This window comes from Sinohyriopsis cumingii, chromosome 13, assembly GCF_028554795.1.
Source record: "Sinohyriopsis cumingii isolate HCF-2022 chromosome 13, ASM2855479v2, whole genome shotgun sequence".
Lineage (NCBI taxonomy): Eukaryota > Metazoa > Mollusca > Bivalvia > Unionida > Unionidae > Sinohyriopsis > Sinohyriopsis cumingii.
Genome location: NC_142973.1, coordinates 35,437,164 through 35,455,918, shown reverse-complemented (window position 1 = coordinate 35,455,918; position 18,755 = coordinate 35,437,164). Strand labels below are relative to the sequence as shown.

Here is an 18,755-nt window from a genome sequence, read left to right as displayed (position 1 = left end):
TAAACTAGGTAAGAGAAAGAAGCAAAGCCAATAGGTTTTGTTAAAGGTAGCAGATAATTCTATCTCTCTGTTATTAAATGCAGTGTTAAGAGGAACTTAACTTATTATAAATTAAATCCGAAATAATCATAATACGTCGCACACAAGTCCAAAATAAATGAATGGTACGACTGCAAATTTCAGGTCCTCAAATGTGCTGATGTATCAACAGTCTTGGTGTGTCACAATGGCATTGTCATGTTTTTATACAAACATAAATATGATAACTTTGTAAATCCAATGAATGATCCAAACATATGTTTCCTCTCACATTTTATCTAAACACAACATTAAATACATCTGCAAACAGATCTTAAAACAGGAACATAGCAAATGAGAATGAAATAATGGAGCAACTCTCGACCTTATATACATACTGTGGCTGTATCAGGAGTCTTAATCGCAATAATTACTATGTGCCATATGTCACAATATCCCATGTCTCAACAGAATCCTCCTGATGTTATCGTCAAGCTAGAACCATTTATTGTGGATCAATCGAGCAATAAATAGTTGTCAAAGCTAAAATAATACTTGTATCAACGAAAACAAATATTGTCTTATTTCATTGTTCGGTGTCCCAAAATATATACTATATTGCACTACAAGACGCTAAAATCGCCGTTTGTCTTTTGTTTTAATTTTATTAAAATAGTATATATTATCACTTTATGTCTCCTTATGTTGAAACGTTTAGTGCCAACCTAATATTAATGCTACTAACTTTAATTTCTTTTCCGCTGATTAGTGTGGCTTCAATAAAACCATGTGATTAATGTGGTTTCAATAAAACCATGTGATTAGTGTGGCTTCAATAAAACCATGTGATTAGTGTGGCTTCAATAAAACCATGTGATTAGTGTGGCTTAATGAAAATCTCTTAAATAATTCTTACAAATGGAATGCTGCATTTTCTAGTTAAGTACATGGAGCAAACAACTTGATAAGTAAGTAAAAAATATACATCTTACTGTCTTATTATTTTTATTCACTCATCATAAGACAAGCAATTTATGCAAAACAACCATGAGAACAATTTCGTATTTAAACCTTAAACGAAAATGAAATAATTGCTTTTATTTTGGTAAACAAAAGTGAAATATATGGTCACAATGAGTCAGATAGACTTGTTATGAATTTATAACTACCTCAATGAATAGGGTCAGGACTCATAGTAATAACTAATTAAAAAAGAAACGTGTGTGTGTGTGTGTGTGTGTGTAAATCAGAAACATTTCCCTTCTAAAATATTACACCATATGTTTTATTGCGACAAATCCAATGTAACATTCTAAAATCTTATTGCAATCTCTCAATGCAAAACTGAATTTAACACACCGAGAACAATATAACTTTGTTTAGATAATTCTCTTCTTTTGTTCCTTCCAAGTAATATTTTATGTATCGGTTGTTTGAATAAAATGATAATATATAATTTCCCTTCTAGCAATTCTGACATATATTACTGCGCACACACGCACACTCAAAACACACACACCTCTCTATCTCTCTAATTGTCTTTTGTTGTGTAGTTCTAATTTTGAAGTTTATTTATTTCGCTACTTGTATTTATTTATTTATCTATTTATTATTTTGCTAGTAGAAGTAATTTTCGTGATTCTATGTATTCCATTGTATGTTTTAAAATTCATATTAAAATCTTCAGAAAACGGTGGAATAAAGAATCTCTCTCTCTCTCTCTCACTGATCTATGGCTTAATATCAAAGTAAACCCAATTTAAATAAGAAGTATAGTGGTTATAATAAAGATAATAATACTCTGTCTCTTTGTTTTCTGGAGGAGATCATCAGTAACATATCAAACTTTCTTCAATTAAGTGACTCATAAAAATACTGGTCTAGGATCTTTGAAAAACTTATCGTCATAGACCTCCAACCTGAGAAGAAAAAGAACATTTACATTTGCATATAATACAGATATGATATTACCGTAATAATATATCAGATATATGTTTAACATTAAAAACTATTCTTCGAGAATTTTGTATATTTCCAAACTAAACAGCTGAAATCGCTTCTTAGGAACTCGAAATGTTTTACTAAACTACCCTACAAAGTAACTATCTAAACGTTATTCAAAATAAATTGCTGAATTGTCCATGATTTATACGATTTTAGGGTAATGAATCTATTGGAAAATAATTTTAAAAAATATCACAGAGTTTTTAAATGTATGAAAATAAGTATTTTATTTTTATGCATTGTGACGTACTGTGACGTTACATATGGTTGGGGTGGGTGCTCCCTAAATTTAGTTAATCTATCATAGACGTCTTCACCCAGGCTCTCTTTTGTTGGAAGTTAAATTTAGTGAAGGACAGATGTAAAGCTCAGAGGCCCCAGTCAGCAATGCCGACGGTTAGATGGTTAAATATACAAAAATGGTTGAATTCAATGAATAACAATTTGATTACAATTCATTAATCAAATGGCTCAGATTTATGATTACACTCCTTCCGCGTAATCCTTTAATAAGCATATTGCATCATTTGATTAGCAGTGAGATTGATTTCCACCTGTCCTTGTATTTTTCTATTCATCTGTTGTATCCTTGCTCTCTCTTATTCCTCCCAATTCCTTCTCTTCTTCCTCTCTGACCTTTCTCCAAATTCCTTTTCCTCCTCCTCCTGCTCCACTTTCTTCAAACTCATTCTCCTCCTCCTTCCTTTCTCTCCCGCGACTAGACTTCTGTCGACTTCGACTATTTCAGCTAGTCTTAATTCCGTCTCCACCTCTTGAAGACTTGGGACTCAATGTAACCGGATGTTCTCTGTCCCGTAAAAAGCTTCCTGTGAAAACACAAGGACGGTACAATCTTTTTCCTTAGCCCTCTTGTCTCACACAACACACAGCCTATCATCAGATAACGGCTATTAAATTTCTTCGGTCACGCATTAATTCACATCGAGATACCCATACGTTCTTGTATGGTAAAACAACGTCATAATACAGCACAGTATCAATTACTTCTTATACATACATCAGTATGTTGCATCACATCAGTACTTATTCCTGATCCCGTTATAGTAAACAGTATCACAATAGTCAGACGCATTTATTTACCTTAAAACTCAAAGTACATAAATATTCAAATATCTATGCTCTGATATATGCATACGTCCATTTTAACTAATCATAAATACTTCAACCATGTCTCCAAATGCACAATTCAGTCTTGTGTAAATTCTAACATAACGCGTTAATAAATACACTAGTTTGCTACGAAGTAACCTAATAGCGAGTTACAAAATTAATTATGACCACAAGCTAACAATCTACACAATAATGCTTTCGTAAGACTCAAACCCATTCTCATATACACATGTAAATGAAACATTACAAAGGTACTTCTTCATACTACACGATCCTAGCAATTAAGTGTACATACTACAAATAATTACAATTATGATGCCGTAATATTCTGCAAAATCGAGCAGATATGTTACTGACCTTTTCGAAGCCTTGTCATTCCTTATAATCTACCGCTAAGTTTTCCCGCCAGATTACGAGTGGCTTTTTTCTCGGAGTAACCCTATTGATCAGCAATCCCTTTAGGCGAATACTAAATTTTCTCTTACCAGTTGGAAGGTATCACTGGGGTCTGAATTGTAATCACGCCTTTTATCTCAATTTTTGATTGGATATCGCTGTGGCTTGATCCAATTAAACTTAGTGGACAATGTCCCTCTCATTGTCTGTCAATGTGGAGACGGATAAGAACACAACCCGTTCACCTGTGGACTTACTTTTGATCTGGGAACCAACATTTAACATATAGGTGTGATATCAGCGAGCCTTTGTTCAGTGACGCGAGCGATCACCTTCGCCGACTCAAGATTTCCAATCTCTGGCTGGTCATGGTAACATTGCGTAAGAGTTCAACACTATCCCTGCGACAATGTTTAGAGATCAAACACAGGCCGCAGTAATATTCCCAAGTCTGGTGGATTATAGCTTATACGTGACTTTATAGCTGGGGCTTAGCAAACATGACATGCAGATACGAGAAAATGTGATTTTCCATTTGCAACTACAAGATCACTGATTATGATTAATATTTACTTACCTATCGATTAACTCCTTTTTCAGCTAGATAACTTACCTCCCCGTCCATAATCCATCCAGTTGACACATTTTGTAAAGCAAGATAAAGATACTATCTTTTTATTGCTTGTTTATTAATCTTGGGCCGCTTTTTTCCATGCTTCCACCTATCGGTTTAAAGAGGAGACAACTGGCTACGGTCCCTCATTCCCTTTAGATACATGCAACACAACTGTAAGTACTGATTATGTACATTTTAAATAATCTGTGTTTTCTCCCTTTGCAAATTTTCCTGTCTGGATGTAAGAATTTTATACCAAAAATTTATGCTATTAACATTATTTATGAGAGAGGTATAATAGAAGATTGCAGCAACTGTTTTCTTTTACCACGTGTCAACAATGTACCATGGAGGAAATATCCCCTTCCTTCATACTGTGTTTGTAATCAGAAAAAGCAGAATGGCAAAATGGGTGTATGTGCTGAAATCCCATGGGTTTAGTTATCCATGCTGCATCAACCTTATAATTATACAGCATTGCACTGACGCTTATAGCAAAGGAGATAAGAGCTCTAACAGTCCAGCTCAATAATATTTATATTGATTTGACATATAGACTTCTTACAGATTCTACATTGTTGTTGTTGTAGCGTTTAGCACCAGTTTTCAGCACACGATAGGCTATACATGGCGGCCAGTATTAATGGTGGAGGAAGAACCCATGAAAACCCCGGAAAGAACCACTGACCCACGAGAGGCTACTGGCGAGCTTTCTCACATACCCACATTGGCTGAATTGGAGACTCGAACCCACGCACACAGAGGTGAGATGGCAGTGATCCATAACGGAGAGCGCCTTAGACCATTTGGCCACTCGGTGCTCCGATTCTACATTGTGAAAGCAGGCAAAGGTATGTGTTGTGAAAGTGGCATTCAGTGTGAGATTTCCAATGTCGATACATTTCTACAGGAATACCTTATAAATATTCCGTGACGATCTTTTGGAACCAGAAACTGTAGAACATTGACCATTCTCTTTCCTTTAGAAGCAGAAAGGTCGATTACTCTAGTTGGAGACTACATTGTGGTTATAACTGAGGAAAGGAAGTTAGACTAAACCGAATTAACCAAAGCAGTTAGACACTCATCTTGCTCAGCAACATGCTTGATGGAAGTTGATGTTTATCATAAGCAGTAGTATTAGATGGTGGATTACTCGTACTGGGACGAAGAAAGCGAACAATATCCCCATAATACATTGGCTTTGAAATAAGGCTTGTGTCGTGTGAAATGAGTTAATCTCCTCACAAAGCAGTTCATTTGTTTGAAATTTTACCTTTGAATAATTCTTTAATTTAGCACGAAATAGAATGAGCTCATTCACTTTTGACATTGGTATGTAGATAGATTTCCAGGATTTAATCATCTCCCAAAAGTTCGTTGTAAATGACAGCAATCACTCTGTAATGTATTATGTATATAAAGCCCATTACTACTGCATCTTTGCTTTTATACTGTCTTACTTTCAAGCGTCGTGATTTTTCCAATAGTTAGCCTAACTCTTGCATCGTTAGAAAAGTGATGCAATGACGATTCATTCGGACTAAACATTGTTTTCCTAGGTACACTCCACATCGTTGAGGTTTCCTTCATATGAATTATGATTTGTGTTTATGACGAAAGACACTAGCACGTTACTTTTTTATAGAAATGTTCTGCACGTCACCTAGATTAGTACAGTTGGTGCCAGGTTGTCTAATTTGGACATATAAGTTCCTGCATAGTTTCTATGGGAATTCCTAACTCATCTTCCTCATCTAAATCTTGTAGACACCTTGCACTCATACATATACAGGTTTGCTTATGCATTCAGGCGTTGCAGGCCGTTCCTTAATTATACTAATCTTCACTCGGCCATCAAAAAATGAGTATTTCTACTCAATATAAAGCTAACGAATTCTGAATCTGTCTTTCCAGGTTTATCAGACAAATGTTGACCTATGCCAGATGGACGATGATCAGGGAAGAACAATAATCAACATCAGCGACCAGGAAAATAAACCACAACAGATTACTCAAAACTTACAAATTCCACAGAGATCAGACTTGGGCAACATTGAGGTATTTGCATAAAACGAATGTAATATTTGGCAAAGGGATCTGTGGAACAAATATGAGACATGATACATTTTGTAATTTTACCCCTTGTTAAAATGCATAAGAATACAGACTGGAAAGCGTGATCCAGCAACATCAGTTACTTAACTTAGAATATATAATTTTCTGAACGTTCAGGTTTGTTTCGATACTGGAACATCCTTGCACACCTATTATATGTTCAAGCATGGTGAGGAAGAGAAATCATCGAGATGCTTTATAGAAGGAATATTGCAGAGTCCGTAAATCATATAATTTAGAAGAAACGATCTTATAAATAAAATATCTTTTTGAAAATGTGCTATATATTTAAACTCTTTTTAATTTCAGAATGTGGCTATAACGTTGTTATTGAAGTACGCACATGAGTATTTGAGGCTGGCGTTAAACGGAAAGATGAACAATCCAAAGGAAGATCGACATAGTGCTGATTACATGTGTCTTTGTCAGTATATTGAAACGACTGATAAGAAGTTCCGGAAACTTGTAGACAGAAACAAAATTATCCATGCAAAGAATTCATACATAGAACACATCACAGGGAATAAACTAGATGCATTCCGACTGTAGGAATTTTTAAGTATACCATTTATATGAAACATGTATACTGTACTTGTTAGGACCTTTTAGGCAGAGATTAAGCCATTTAGAGCAACTTAATTTCACACTCACCCCCATATATATATATATATATATATATATATATATATATATATATATATATATATATATATATACACGAACATTTATAACGGCTCAAACTCAAAACGGTTTCCAACGTTGCGAGCTGAACAGTCGCTGTTCGTTAAGGGAATAAGTAGCTTACTTACACAAAACAAACCCTAAATACAAAATCTAAAAAATAGTCTTGACTCCTATATATAAGAATCACTTGGGGTTTGGGAAGTTTTAAAACAAGATATATAAAGATAGAGATGTTGCAAAGTGAAGAACTGATGACTGACAGTAATTTTGATAAGACGTCAATGGAAGCTTAGATTCTTTTTTTGGTCGTTTAGACCGAACTCCCAATGAGTTTTGAATTGTATTATCCAGTATCGACCCTTTCTTCTATGTCGGTGCACACCAAGTTTAGTTCAGTCTGTATAATTTCTGCTGAATGTCCTGTTGGGTTCTAATGGTTTAGGACTTTCGCGTCGATTATGTTGCGAATGTAGCTTTTTGTGATTGTTTGTTCTCGTTCGGAAACCAACGGTACACCAACATATTAAGGGTCATTAGGCACATATATTGTACAAATGTGTGATATTATTATAGTCATAAACAAAATGCATTTGTTATGCATGCACACCATACAAATGTTTAATTAGACTTAAAAATCTGCTTTTTAAATGTAAAAATTATTTGGCAATCTCCGTAAACAATCGGTAGTTTCCGCGTGCCAAACAAGGATATGACGAACATTTATCCATTTTATTCAACCTAGCCATTCAAGTGTTTAATTTCCCCACGTAAATGTCTATGTGATATATCTTGCGATCATGCTTTTGTACAGCAAATATGTTGCATTGTGTTGCATATGGATGTAACCAACAGAGTGATGATCGGACAAAAGTGTTATTTCTTTTTCTGAAAGTCCCTGCTTACCAGGAAAAAGGTGGATCGAAGATTTGGGATCAAGTGGGGTGATTGATGGGAACTTTGTATCATTTATGCCAGGTTATAGTCAATTTGGCCCAAAAACAATTCGGACCAAGAGAATTTGGCTTATATTGAGCCAAAATTAAGACAATTGGGCCCAACTAAAAGACGATTTGGCCCAACTTTACAATCGTTTGAACAAGTTCTTTTTCTTCAAACAAAAAGTAGATACTATGTAAGACAGGTTTTAGGAAAATGTTATAGAAAAAAATGTAAACAAACAAAACTATCTTGATATTCTTAAAAGGAAAAACAAATTAATCATACTTCGTAATGGACGTATTGTTATATATAATTGATTAAATTATATCTGATTTAATATACATTTATTTCAATTCAATTGTTTGTTTGTCAGTTTTTTTAAAAAATTATTACATGCTGTTATATTGTAAATTTATTCACTAGGTATGTTATTTTTTCCAGAAAATAGTTTGACATTGGCTGTTCGTTTTAGTAAACACCAGGTGTTGATCTAGATCCTGACCTTGATTCAAAATGAGTAGCAACCACGTAAATAAGTTCTATTTTTATTTTAAAAGATGGTTGTTGTTGAGGTTATAATGGGACTACTGATTTAAGGTGTAAACAATTTTTTAAATTTTATTTCTTAGAGTAAAATGATTAGTTTTCGTTAGGGCCCGCCACACTGGGTGTCATGATTTCTAACAAGTTAACAATTTCGACGAGGTTCTGGAACATGATCACGTGACCCCCGTTTTGCATTTTAGGATACAATGTAACCTTTGTTTTTGGAGAGATATTCTCATTAGGTGGGTTCTTACACTAGAAGTTGTATGTTGTGCTGTTCGGAGTTATTTCAAATTACTTGGATTCAAAAGGATTAATTATTTTTTCCCTGGAAAATACGTGTGCTCATATGAAATTGTTGAACAAGGGCAGCTTTTATAAAAATTTATTCAGATTTCCAAGGCCGGAGTGATATTTATTTTTTCTACAAGGAACTGTTGACTTCAACACTACAGATTACAGCATACGTCATCGTCTTCCATCTTGGATTCTTTGTCGGGACATTTTATTAATAGGACTACTAAAATTTGATTGTTGAGCATTTTGTCAGTGTTTAGTTGCTTCATTATGAAGCGCTTACCAGTTAATTTTATTGTTTGTTTTTATTTTTCAACTTGCCTTAGTGTGTTTGCGCATAAATTGAAACCTTGTTATGACTATTCAATATCGTCAAGCATATTTGCTCCATTATTCCAAACAAATAAGAAAGGAAATAGTTTTGTGTTGAATGTGTGCCCCTCTCCCCCCCCCCCCCGGGCACGATACAAAAAAATTGATAAACAAACACTTATTTGAAAATAAAATGAAAGAAACTAACCTTGCATTGTTATCATTTATTCATTCTGTTTTTTTTTCAACATGCTAAATTTATTAAAGAAAAAAATATATCCACGAATTCCGTATATGTAGCGCATGCCAGATTGCCTATGCCTCCTTATTGTAGTGTGTATCGCTTATGTCAGATAACAAAATCGCAAAAGAGACGAAAATATCATCTGATGACTTGAAGGCACCTGTCGTTTACGTACGATAAGTTACAAGGTGCAAACTGACCAATATTGCATTGTATGCAGGTTAACTATACAACGGTATCTCATAAATAAAAAAATCATTATTTTAAAACACATTCACCGTGAGTGCAAATGATAGTCTTTTCGCTATCATGGATTACAAAAAGTATTATTAAAGCAAGTTATTGTTGTGCATACGATTAGCCCTGCAAACATCAATTATGTATAAATCTGCCAAACAAATAGAAGCCCGGGTGATGAATAAACACACCAGGCAGCAAGCAATGAACTCCTTGCTTAAACTTACCTACAGAATATCAAATACATAGGTTATTCTATTACAAAGCAAACCAACCCCGGAAACCGACTTTGGTATCATTTAAATGTGCAGATTTTTTCTTATGAAGTCGGCCGACATAAGGAAGCCAAGTTTAGTTTCTTTGGATTATTTTAAGGGTGCCGATTTTTTTATATAAAGTCGGCCGACTTAGGAAGACCAGCATTGATTCCTTTTTACCTCAACGGATATTTTTTAAATAAAATGAAACAATGAAACAGTTTTGAAAGCAACACAGTCTCGTGCGCCGTACACGCATATCGATATAAGGCTGAACAGTAAATTCGTTTTGAATAGTTTCATCTAAATATTCCCAATCCATAGTTTATAGTGTTTAATTTTTTGCCAAGAAGAAGCATGTACTTCATCTTGTGGGGATAACTGTACCTCATTTTCGGTTGGCGTCCTCTATAGGTGGGAAATCGTAGCTAAGGGGAAGTAACAGCGTTGTGTACTTCTATTTCTACTTAAATTATTATTTTTCTTTACACTTGATAATTTTTCTTGTTGTTCTTTTTGTGAAAGTATAACTACTTTTAACCATGTAATGCAAATCTAATGTAAAAAGAAAGATGTTGGAGTATGGCCTGTAACCTTTGAGCGACACAGATTTTGCATGTCAGGAGATAGATTGCATTTTTGGACAGAAGCTGGAAAGAGCCACAGGCTTCAACTACATGGGATCATTTATCACATATGACGGCTCCAAACATGAACTACTTTGCAGAATTTCCCAGACAACAGCAGCAATAACAAGGTCGATACCAATATGGAAAAATAGCAACATTGCTTTTAATACCAATATCAGGCTGATGCACTCGATTGTCATATCCATCTTTCTGTATGCTTGTGAAACGGACGCTCATATCAAATCTACAAAGAAGGATTCAAACCTTCATAATGAGATGCTACCGCAATATCTTGGGCTTCTCATACATTGACCATGTAACCGACGATGAAGTCCACAACAGGATCCAACAAGCCATCGGATCCTATGAAGACTTCCTGACCACTGTAAGAAAGCGCAAACTTAAGTAGTACGGTCATGTCTCAAGATCATCTGGACTGTCAAAAACAAACTTGCAAGGTGCAATACGAGGGTGCAGAAGAAGAGGCAGACAGAAAAAGACGTGGGAAAACAACATTAAGTGGTGGACCGGCATGGGATTGGTAGATTCCCAAAGTGCAGTAGAGAACAGGGAAAGACCTCTTGGGTTAAGGGTTTGATGATGACGATGTTGATGATGATGATGATGATGATGATGATGATGAACATTTCAAAATTGAGATCTTTACTTGGAAAAGAATGAACAGTTGAACTAATAGTGGTGTTTATCACCGTTATCGTTTTCTCGCAAATATTACAATATCTGCCATGATATGGCATAATATCTCAATGCCCTTCTTCAGCAGAGAGTCTGCGTTAGTTTTGACCAACGAGAAACATGTTTATCATTGTTAGGCATATAATTATTTTTGACGTTTCAGGTAACGTTTAAAAGAAAACAATTTTTATCTATGGGATGAAGAAGTGAAATTTGCTTTCCGTTCTTGAAAACACAAGTAGTTTGGGTTTTTACACAGTTCTAACAAAACCACATACTCGGGCACATATTGCTACAAAGACAAATTTGCCAATAGTTTCCCGAGACCAAATTGTTTAGAGGTTCAAAAAGAGGAGCAAGTTTCGCAATTAATCAGAAGTTACGATGTTGAAACAAAAATTAAAGCTACCTTCTAACATCCAAGATCTGTGCCACTCCAAATATTAGTGAAATGGCTGATTTCAGAAAACGAACGAATAACCACAAGAGCCACATTCGCAAGACAATCAGCGTGAAAATCGCCAACTTCTACAACGCCACTGGGCATTCATTAGAGTCCCTTGAGATGTTGCCGAAAGAATCTAACATGTAGGGGACCGATGTAGAGCGCTCACGTAAGAACATGCTGATACTGGATTATACAGTTCAAAACTCACGTGGCGTTCAATCTAATTTAAAAAAGAATCTTTCCAAAGCAGGCTTATCAGAACAATAGCCACACATAAATTTAGCAGACTATGCAATTTTTGCGACTACATTATCCAATGTAAATATTCCGTAACTCTTTACATTTATTATTATTATTATTATTACTATTATTATTATTATTATTATTATTATTATTATTATTATTATTTACTTGGTAGTCCCATGCGTAACTTTACAGGAATATAATTTCTACTGTACATTTTGCAGATGGCGTTTGGTGTCAGTCAAGGGGTGTCCTTTCTTTGCACCTAGCATGGAATTATGTCTAAACATATTGGTTATATGCGTGAAAGGCAGGAGAAACCCTTCTGTTGGCTTTTGCAACACAACGCTGTTTTCCTAATGGCAACTTCAAAATATGTATTTTGTTTTTCAGTTGTAAAACCGTTTATCAATGTTGCCTTCTTTCATTCTTCTGTTTCAGCCTTTGCATGTTTCCTCTATAGTCACACACGTAGGACTAACAAATATCTTTTTGGCTTTTGCGCTTGGTGTTTGTTTTGTGAATGTAAATTGTTTCTGGCTTAAGTCGAAGCGCTTAAGTCAAAGAGCTGGGAAATTGTTTTGTATTTGCGCTATTATCAAATTGTATGTCAATCTATATATCTATATTCCATCAGGAATTCTTTCCTGACATTGGTTCAGCTTACGAGGAATTCAGTATGTACCTATTCTATCAATTGCTGAGCGTTTTCTGTATTAAAAAAAGTTCACTACATGAAATGACGTAAAATTGTATAAATATAAATCGGTGGACATATGCAAATTATACGTTATTTTAGACAGACTTTCGTACTTTCATAGCTTTAAATAATATATGATCTATGTGAAAACAAACTACAGTAACTAAAAATTTAGAAATAGTATGTTCAATAAGATTAATTCAAGAGTTCTTAGTGTTCGATATAATCTGAGCTTTTTATTTATAAAGTTAGTATTAAGTTTACGTAACTTATTATACTCGGAAAAGGTTATCTTGTAAAGAGTGCACATATATTAGAGTATGTTCTGCATATAATAGATTTAAAACTTGTAGATATGTTCCAGCCTTGCAAACTAATGGATCTTTTTAGACCCTAAAGCATTGGCATTGTTGCACACGAGATCCCACTTGGTTATATAAACAAATGAGGATAATAACTTTGGAAAATGTTCCCTGTGCATAAATTCAGAAATACTTGGGGGAAAAAAGCCAGTAATATTCTCCCTCAAAAAGTATTTAGGACTTTTATGTTCGAGACAGATTATGAATAATTCTATTTATAAAATAAGAACAAAAATTGCCGTTAAGAATTTTTTATCCAGCTGCCAAGCAGAATAAGGGGCTTTCCTAAAGTCGATCAAGGAACAGAATTGCTTTTGATTTCTGGATTGAAGAAATGATAATAACGTATATAGTGTGAAATATATGATCTGTTGTTGAGTGCCTAGATTTCCTCCATTATATTGCAAAATCTAAAAACATTATTGGCGCTTAGATTTGGTATAACTGAACGAGATAACTTGAATTTTATAATTAACGACAACTTTCAGTCAGTCGAATTTCTGCTACACAAACGATATATCTTATCATCCCCCTAAGGCACAAATATAGAATTATTCTTGTCTCGATTATCAGGTTAAGAACTGTAATTTAAGTAGACATCGTCATATCATATCATATCATATCATATATATATATATATATATTCATTGACAATTTTGTTATTTGAGGGCTTGTGCGTCCACTATACATCATCATTATCCATATTTATATGAAGTTCCACGATGTTGTTATGTTCACCGCATTTATTTAAATCTTTGACGAATTCACTTAGTGTATCTAAATGTAAAAGGCATTTAATATAATATATGGTTAATCGGAACTAGTGATTATCATTCAAACAACTTTTGGATGCTTATATTTCAGTCTGACATGTTTAACTGGATTATACTTTCGTGAAAATTCATGGCGATATTTATGTTATCGATCTTCCTAGATAAATAATATTTTCCTCGTGCAGTATGAAACTGACGTCCAAACCAAACTCACCTGAATTTGTTTTAATATCTTTAACAATTGTATACCCATGCTATTTTTATTTTTTATTTTTTCCGCATGAATCAAGAAGTAGTTTGGAAACTGAAAGGCATATCTCACTAATACGTTATGTATATGTTCCGCTATTAGCCTTTTGTGCTTGAATGTTTAAAAATGTATCTCAGCAATTTTGTCTGACAAGTGTTTTTAACAAAATTTGTTTTTCGTTTCTTTTCCATTGACTCGCATGAATATTTCGGAATGTGAATGATCCTATATTATTGTTTTCGTTGCATCAACTATTTAAGATAAGCACGTGTTATGTGTACATAACTCTATTATATTATTGCTTAGTACAATATCTTGCCGAGTTATATGTTTAGCAATACCAATTTAGTATGCCTTAGATGAATTATATACAAATCATGAAGTGTATCATGTCTAAACACAATTGATCAACATTGATGTTATCGTCTTTGTTTAAGTTCTCAAATTTAAATCTCCGACAAAAACAAAACATTATGTAAAATACGCACATTTTGTTTTTATTTTTCCGTATCAAACGGGTTTATTTTGACAGCAGTGTTAAACCGGAATCGCATCGGGTGCACCGAAATAAAGGCATTCGTATGATCGAACAGAACAATATTTATTCATGTTAACCTAAATATGTGGTCTAATTATGTTAATTACCATCGATGAGGAAGTGAACTTCTTTTTAACTACAACTCCAATATCCCTACTTTTACGGATGCATGTCTTTCCGCATTGACAGAATCAAAATCTGGTATATTTACAATATCGTAATTGTGTAGTTTTATTTCGTTTGCACAGAACATATCGTAACTTTTTACAAAGCTATATTAGTCCGGATGCAAAGGTTTACGTTTGAGTGAACGTAGAGATTCCGCTATTTTGACATCTTACGTTCCTGTTTCTGACCTTTATTTATTTGAAAAGCATGTAAACAGATTATCCGTATTAGTATCTACCCGACACTCTAAATCCTATTTGCAGGGGGATTCTTTTGTATTGAGGAAACAGAAGGATAGTGAGTGAGTGTATTGTTTTAGAAAATAACACGTTGAACGAAAGAGGAAACTATATTGTACCTGGAATTTGAACTGCAATAGAAATTATGGAATCATAAAGACGAAATTGAAATAAGCGTTGTTTAAGTTATATGAATGGTGCGTGAATTATTATATGGTTATATCAAAGTTGACTGAACTGAATAATGATATGGATGATTATATATTGGATGATTGGAGACCAGCCTTTTTAACGTGCAAGGAATGGTCTGTTCACCAATTAAGGAACTAAGTTGTTCCAGTGAATGACGCTTGTAGGAAAGAGATAAAAGTCTGTTTTGGAGTAGGATATATCGTACCTGTCTTTTGGTGATATGGGTATAAGAAACATATATTTTGACCAGTTTGTTTATAATTGCATTGAACATGCAAAAGAAGATATTTTGTTTCTGAGTTCAAGAGACGAATGTTAAGTTTGTCTAGCATCAACATGTACGGCATGTGTAGTTTAGTTGCTAAAATACATATGACAGACTTGTTTTTAATTGTTCAACTTTTGCAGATGAATATGTTTTCCCAATGATCACAGAAAGCGGATAATTAATCACATGGGGTATTATATTCTACATGTTCTTATCGCAGTTTTGTTTACATGTATATTTGACTTGATTAAAATTAGCGTGTTCTTTGCCTATGATGCAATACTAATAATGTGCTTTTTTTTCCAAGGCGGATATCTGCAATTATTAAATAATTCTTTACTGAGACGGGTGATATCAATGTGGTACTATAAAAGTTATAAATAAATATCTTTGGTTTTTACATGTTAGTCGGGGCTGAGGGACATCAATCAATAAAACTCCTATTTCCTAATACATAATTCCTTTCGAATCTAAAACCAGGCAGAGTGCAACAATCGAACACCTCGCATCCTCACAGAACTCCTATATATATATATATATATATATATATATATATATATATATATATATATATATATATATATATATATATATTCATTCATTGTGGAGTTCTTTAAGGATGTGAAGCGTTAGATTGTTGCCTCTCTGCCTGGATTTAGATTCGAAAGTTACTTAACTACACCTTCAGCGGGGATAATACTACTGTGCATTGATTGTTTTATACAATTGTTTGGTAGCATAAGTTATGCCACCCGGTCAAGAAACTGATTTTATTCGATTATTAGATTTGTCTGTTATATATATATATATATATATATATATATATATATATATATATATATATATATATATATATATATATATATATATATAATTGAGTTCATTATATTTCGATGAGCTAATTTCTCCGCAATCTAAATTTTAATGCTTTATGAATTTCGAAAATATTTTATTGACTTTGTGGTCTTCCGAACTATTTTTAGAGAGTTTAGATAATGTTGATAGAAGGTAGAAATTGTAAGACTGGTACACTTTCTTCTCAATCGTGTGTGTAAGTGAGTTTAGATTTCAGTTTATTGTTCAGTTTGTTACAGTCAAATTAAGATACAGTTTACCACGTTTAAAAATTAGTCGGTTTATGCTGTTGGCTACCCATGAATAGCTTTCTTTTGATCTCCATGTTTTAGTCATATACATTTGTAGAGTTTTTAGTTTGATTGCTTTCCATTACAATTCTATATCACGGATTGTGAGTTTTTCCAGATATTTCCATTTTGTGCATGAATTCTTTTGGAACGTTATTCCGATCTGCTTATTGTAAAGGTAAGTATTTTCAGTCTTTGGTTAGGCCTTCTTGGATTTATTTATAATTAATGATGGACAATATCATGGTCCCTGTTACATAATGGTGTGGGTGAGGATGTCTTTATGCTATGTGTTAGTGGGGGCTCAACACATAATTAAAACACAGAAAAGAGAAAATACTTTAGACTTTCCCTACTAAATCGATCACTGAATTCAATAGTGATTGCTATGATATGTTTGTAAGTAAATTCGTTTACATTACAACTTTCTGTGATTTCATCTTTTTCACGTTCGGGGTCGATTAAAGTCGCCAGAGATCCGTGCACGATTTTTGTGCCTTTAGAAAGAGAAGACGTGATTGATCCTAAAACCTGGTTTTTGTATTTTCCCCCACGTTATTTCTCCATGAGTCCTGGTCAGTCTCAGCAAAGAGTTATATTTCATACATTGTCATCTTTTCTTATTTTGATGATACTGAACATAGTATTTATAATGCCTTGTAAAAATACGTCATGTCATTAGTCACGTTTCTCACAGCGAGAGTGTATTCATTCCAATGGCCAAAATAGACCGTGAGGATACATTTTTCAATTAATTCAGTTGATTGGCGTATATAACAAAAACAACAGCAATAACTTATATATAATGCTTTGATATCATGCATATTATTAAAATCTAACGTAAAACATACAACACAATGATCTGATAAAACATTAGGCTCACGAACATCAAACGGTACTAAAAGACTGAAAAGATACTGAGAAGTAACAGCGTAATCTATTAAACTACATTCACCGTGTCTAACATACATATACTGCCCAATAACTACATTCACCGTGTCTAACATACATATACTGCCCAATAATACTTGTCAGGTAATATATACAAATATCGAGTTTTTTCATTAACAACAAACTCTGGGCCTGCTTATGTTCGAGCATTAAAGACACCACATATGATAAATTCATAATTTTTTTATTGGAATTACTCTATGTTCTTACCAATGATGAATTTGCATGTCAAAAATATTTGTATCCACCATAGATTGCATACTAGATCTATCCAATTTAATACAGCAAAGGCCAACACAAAAATCATTTTGTTTTCTCCAAATGTCGAAATAAATCCTTTTAAAACTGTAAATTTTCAGTACCACCGTCTAGGTTTCCATTGTGGTCTCTTTTATTGCCCTGTAACAATCATGGGTTATTTATACGTAAAGTGTTACTGGGTATTGCCATGGTTACAGTTAGCTGCATGTCATATTTGCTTTTGATGTCGATGATTTCGACCCATGAACATGATTAGTGCGATTTCGATTAAACAGATGGACAGTGGCTTGTTGTGTGACAACATTTCTCATTAAAGACCCGTATTTAGGCATGTTAGTTGGTGATTTTCTTGCTTATGACTAGCGTCCAGGAGTGTTTTTCTGGTGCATTCGAGCCAAAAAGAGAATGATTCCTGGCTGAGACAATCTATTTTTAGGTTGGGAGATTGGTGCTATGTTTGTGTCAGAACTGGAGGAAACATTCACTTTTTTTCTTGATAGACATATTGGCAATATGTCGATGTTGAACTGTTTGCTCCAGTGCAGTATAGAAATCTTGCCCATCGTAATCAACCAACTTTTATTAAAATGTCTTGCTGCTGATGCTTCTTCTCTAGTGTTGTACTCTTCGCTCTTTCGTCACCAGTCACATGACCTCTACTCAATGAACTCCCTGTATTCCTCTCCACTTGTTCACCAGTCGTATGCTCTGTACTTACTGAACTCACTGTCATGGGTGCCACTGTAACTTTTTTGGAGAATTGTGTTCGTCATCGTTACGTATATTTGATTTAATTTATATTTTATTTAATTTGTGTTTGATTTGATTTGATTGTTTGTTGCTTTTGGAATCTTTTTATTTTCTTTACATGTCAATATAATGTAATTTTGTTTACAAGGATTTTGATATTTTCCAGAAAATTCAGTTTGACCTGAATCTTTCCATAAATACCTAAAAATAGAAAAACTGTTTATATTGCTCCCGGATTTCTTTGGCGTAAGATCTTAACTTTTGACCACAACCTCTTTCGTACTTCTACAATTTCTGGGGGATAATCTCTATCAACCGAATAGTTAGTACCCTTCAAGACTTT

The 18,755-nt window shown here is 33.9% G+C and overlaps 1 protein-coding gene across 2 annotated transcripts in view; it reads left to right on the top strand.

The window, feature by feature from the left end:
- The window catches only part of LOC149785198 (uncharacterized), a 96,802-nt gene extending 82,419 nt beyond the window's left edge, over positions 1 to 14,383 (top strand). For both annotated transcript variants that reach the window (XM_089979000.1, XM_089979002.1), the window contains exons 11-12: positions 6,083 to 6,226; positions 6,593 to 14,383. In XM_089979000.1, the coding sequence (XP_089835126.1) occupies positions 6,083 to 6,226; positions 6,593 to 6,832 (384 nt within the window). In that variant the 3' untranslated portion in view covers positions 6,833 to 14,383. The remainder of the gene's footprint in view (positions 1 to 6,082; positions 6,227 to 6,592) is intronic.
- The last annotated feature ends 4,372 nt before the right edge of the window (positions 14,384 to 18,755 follow it).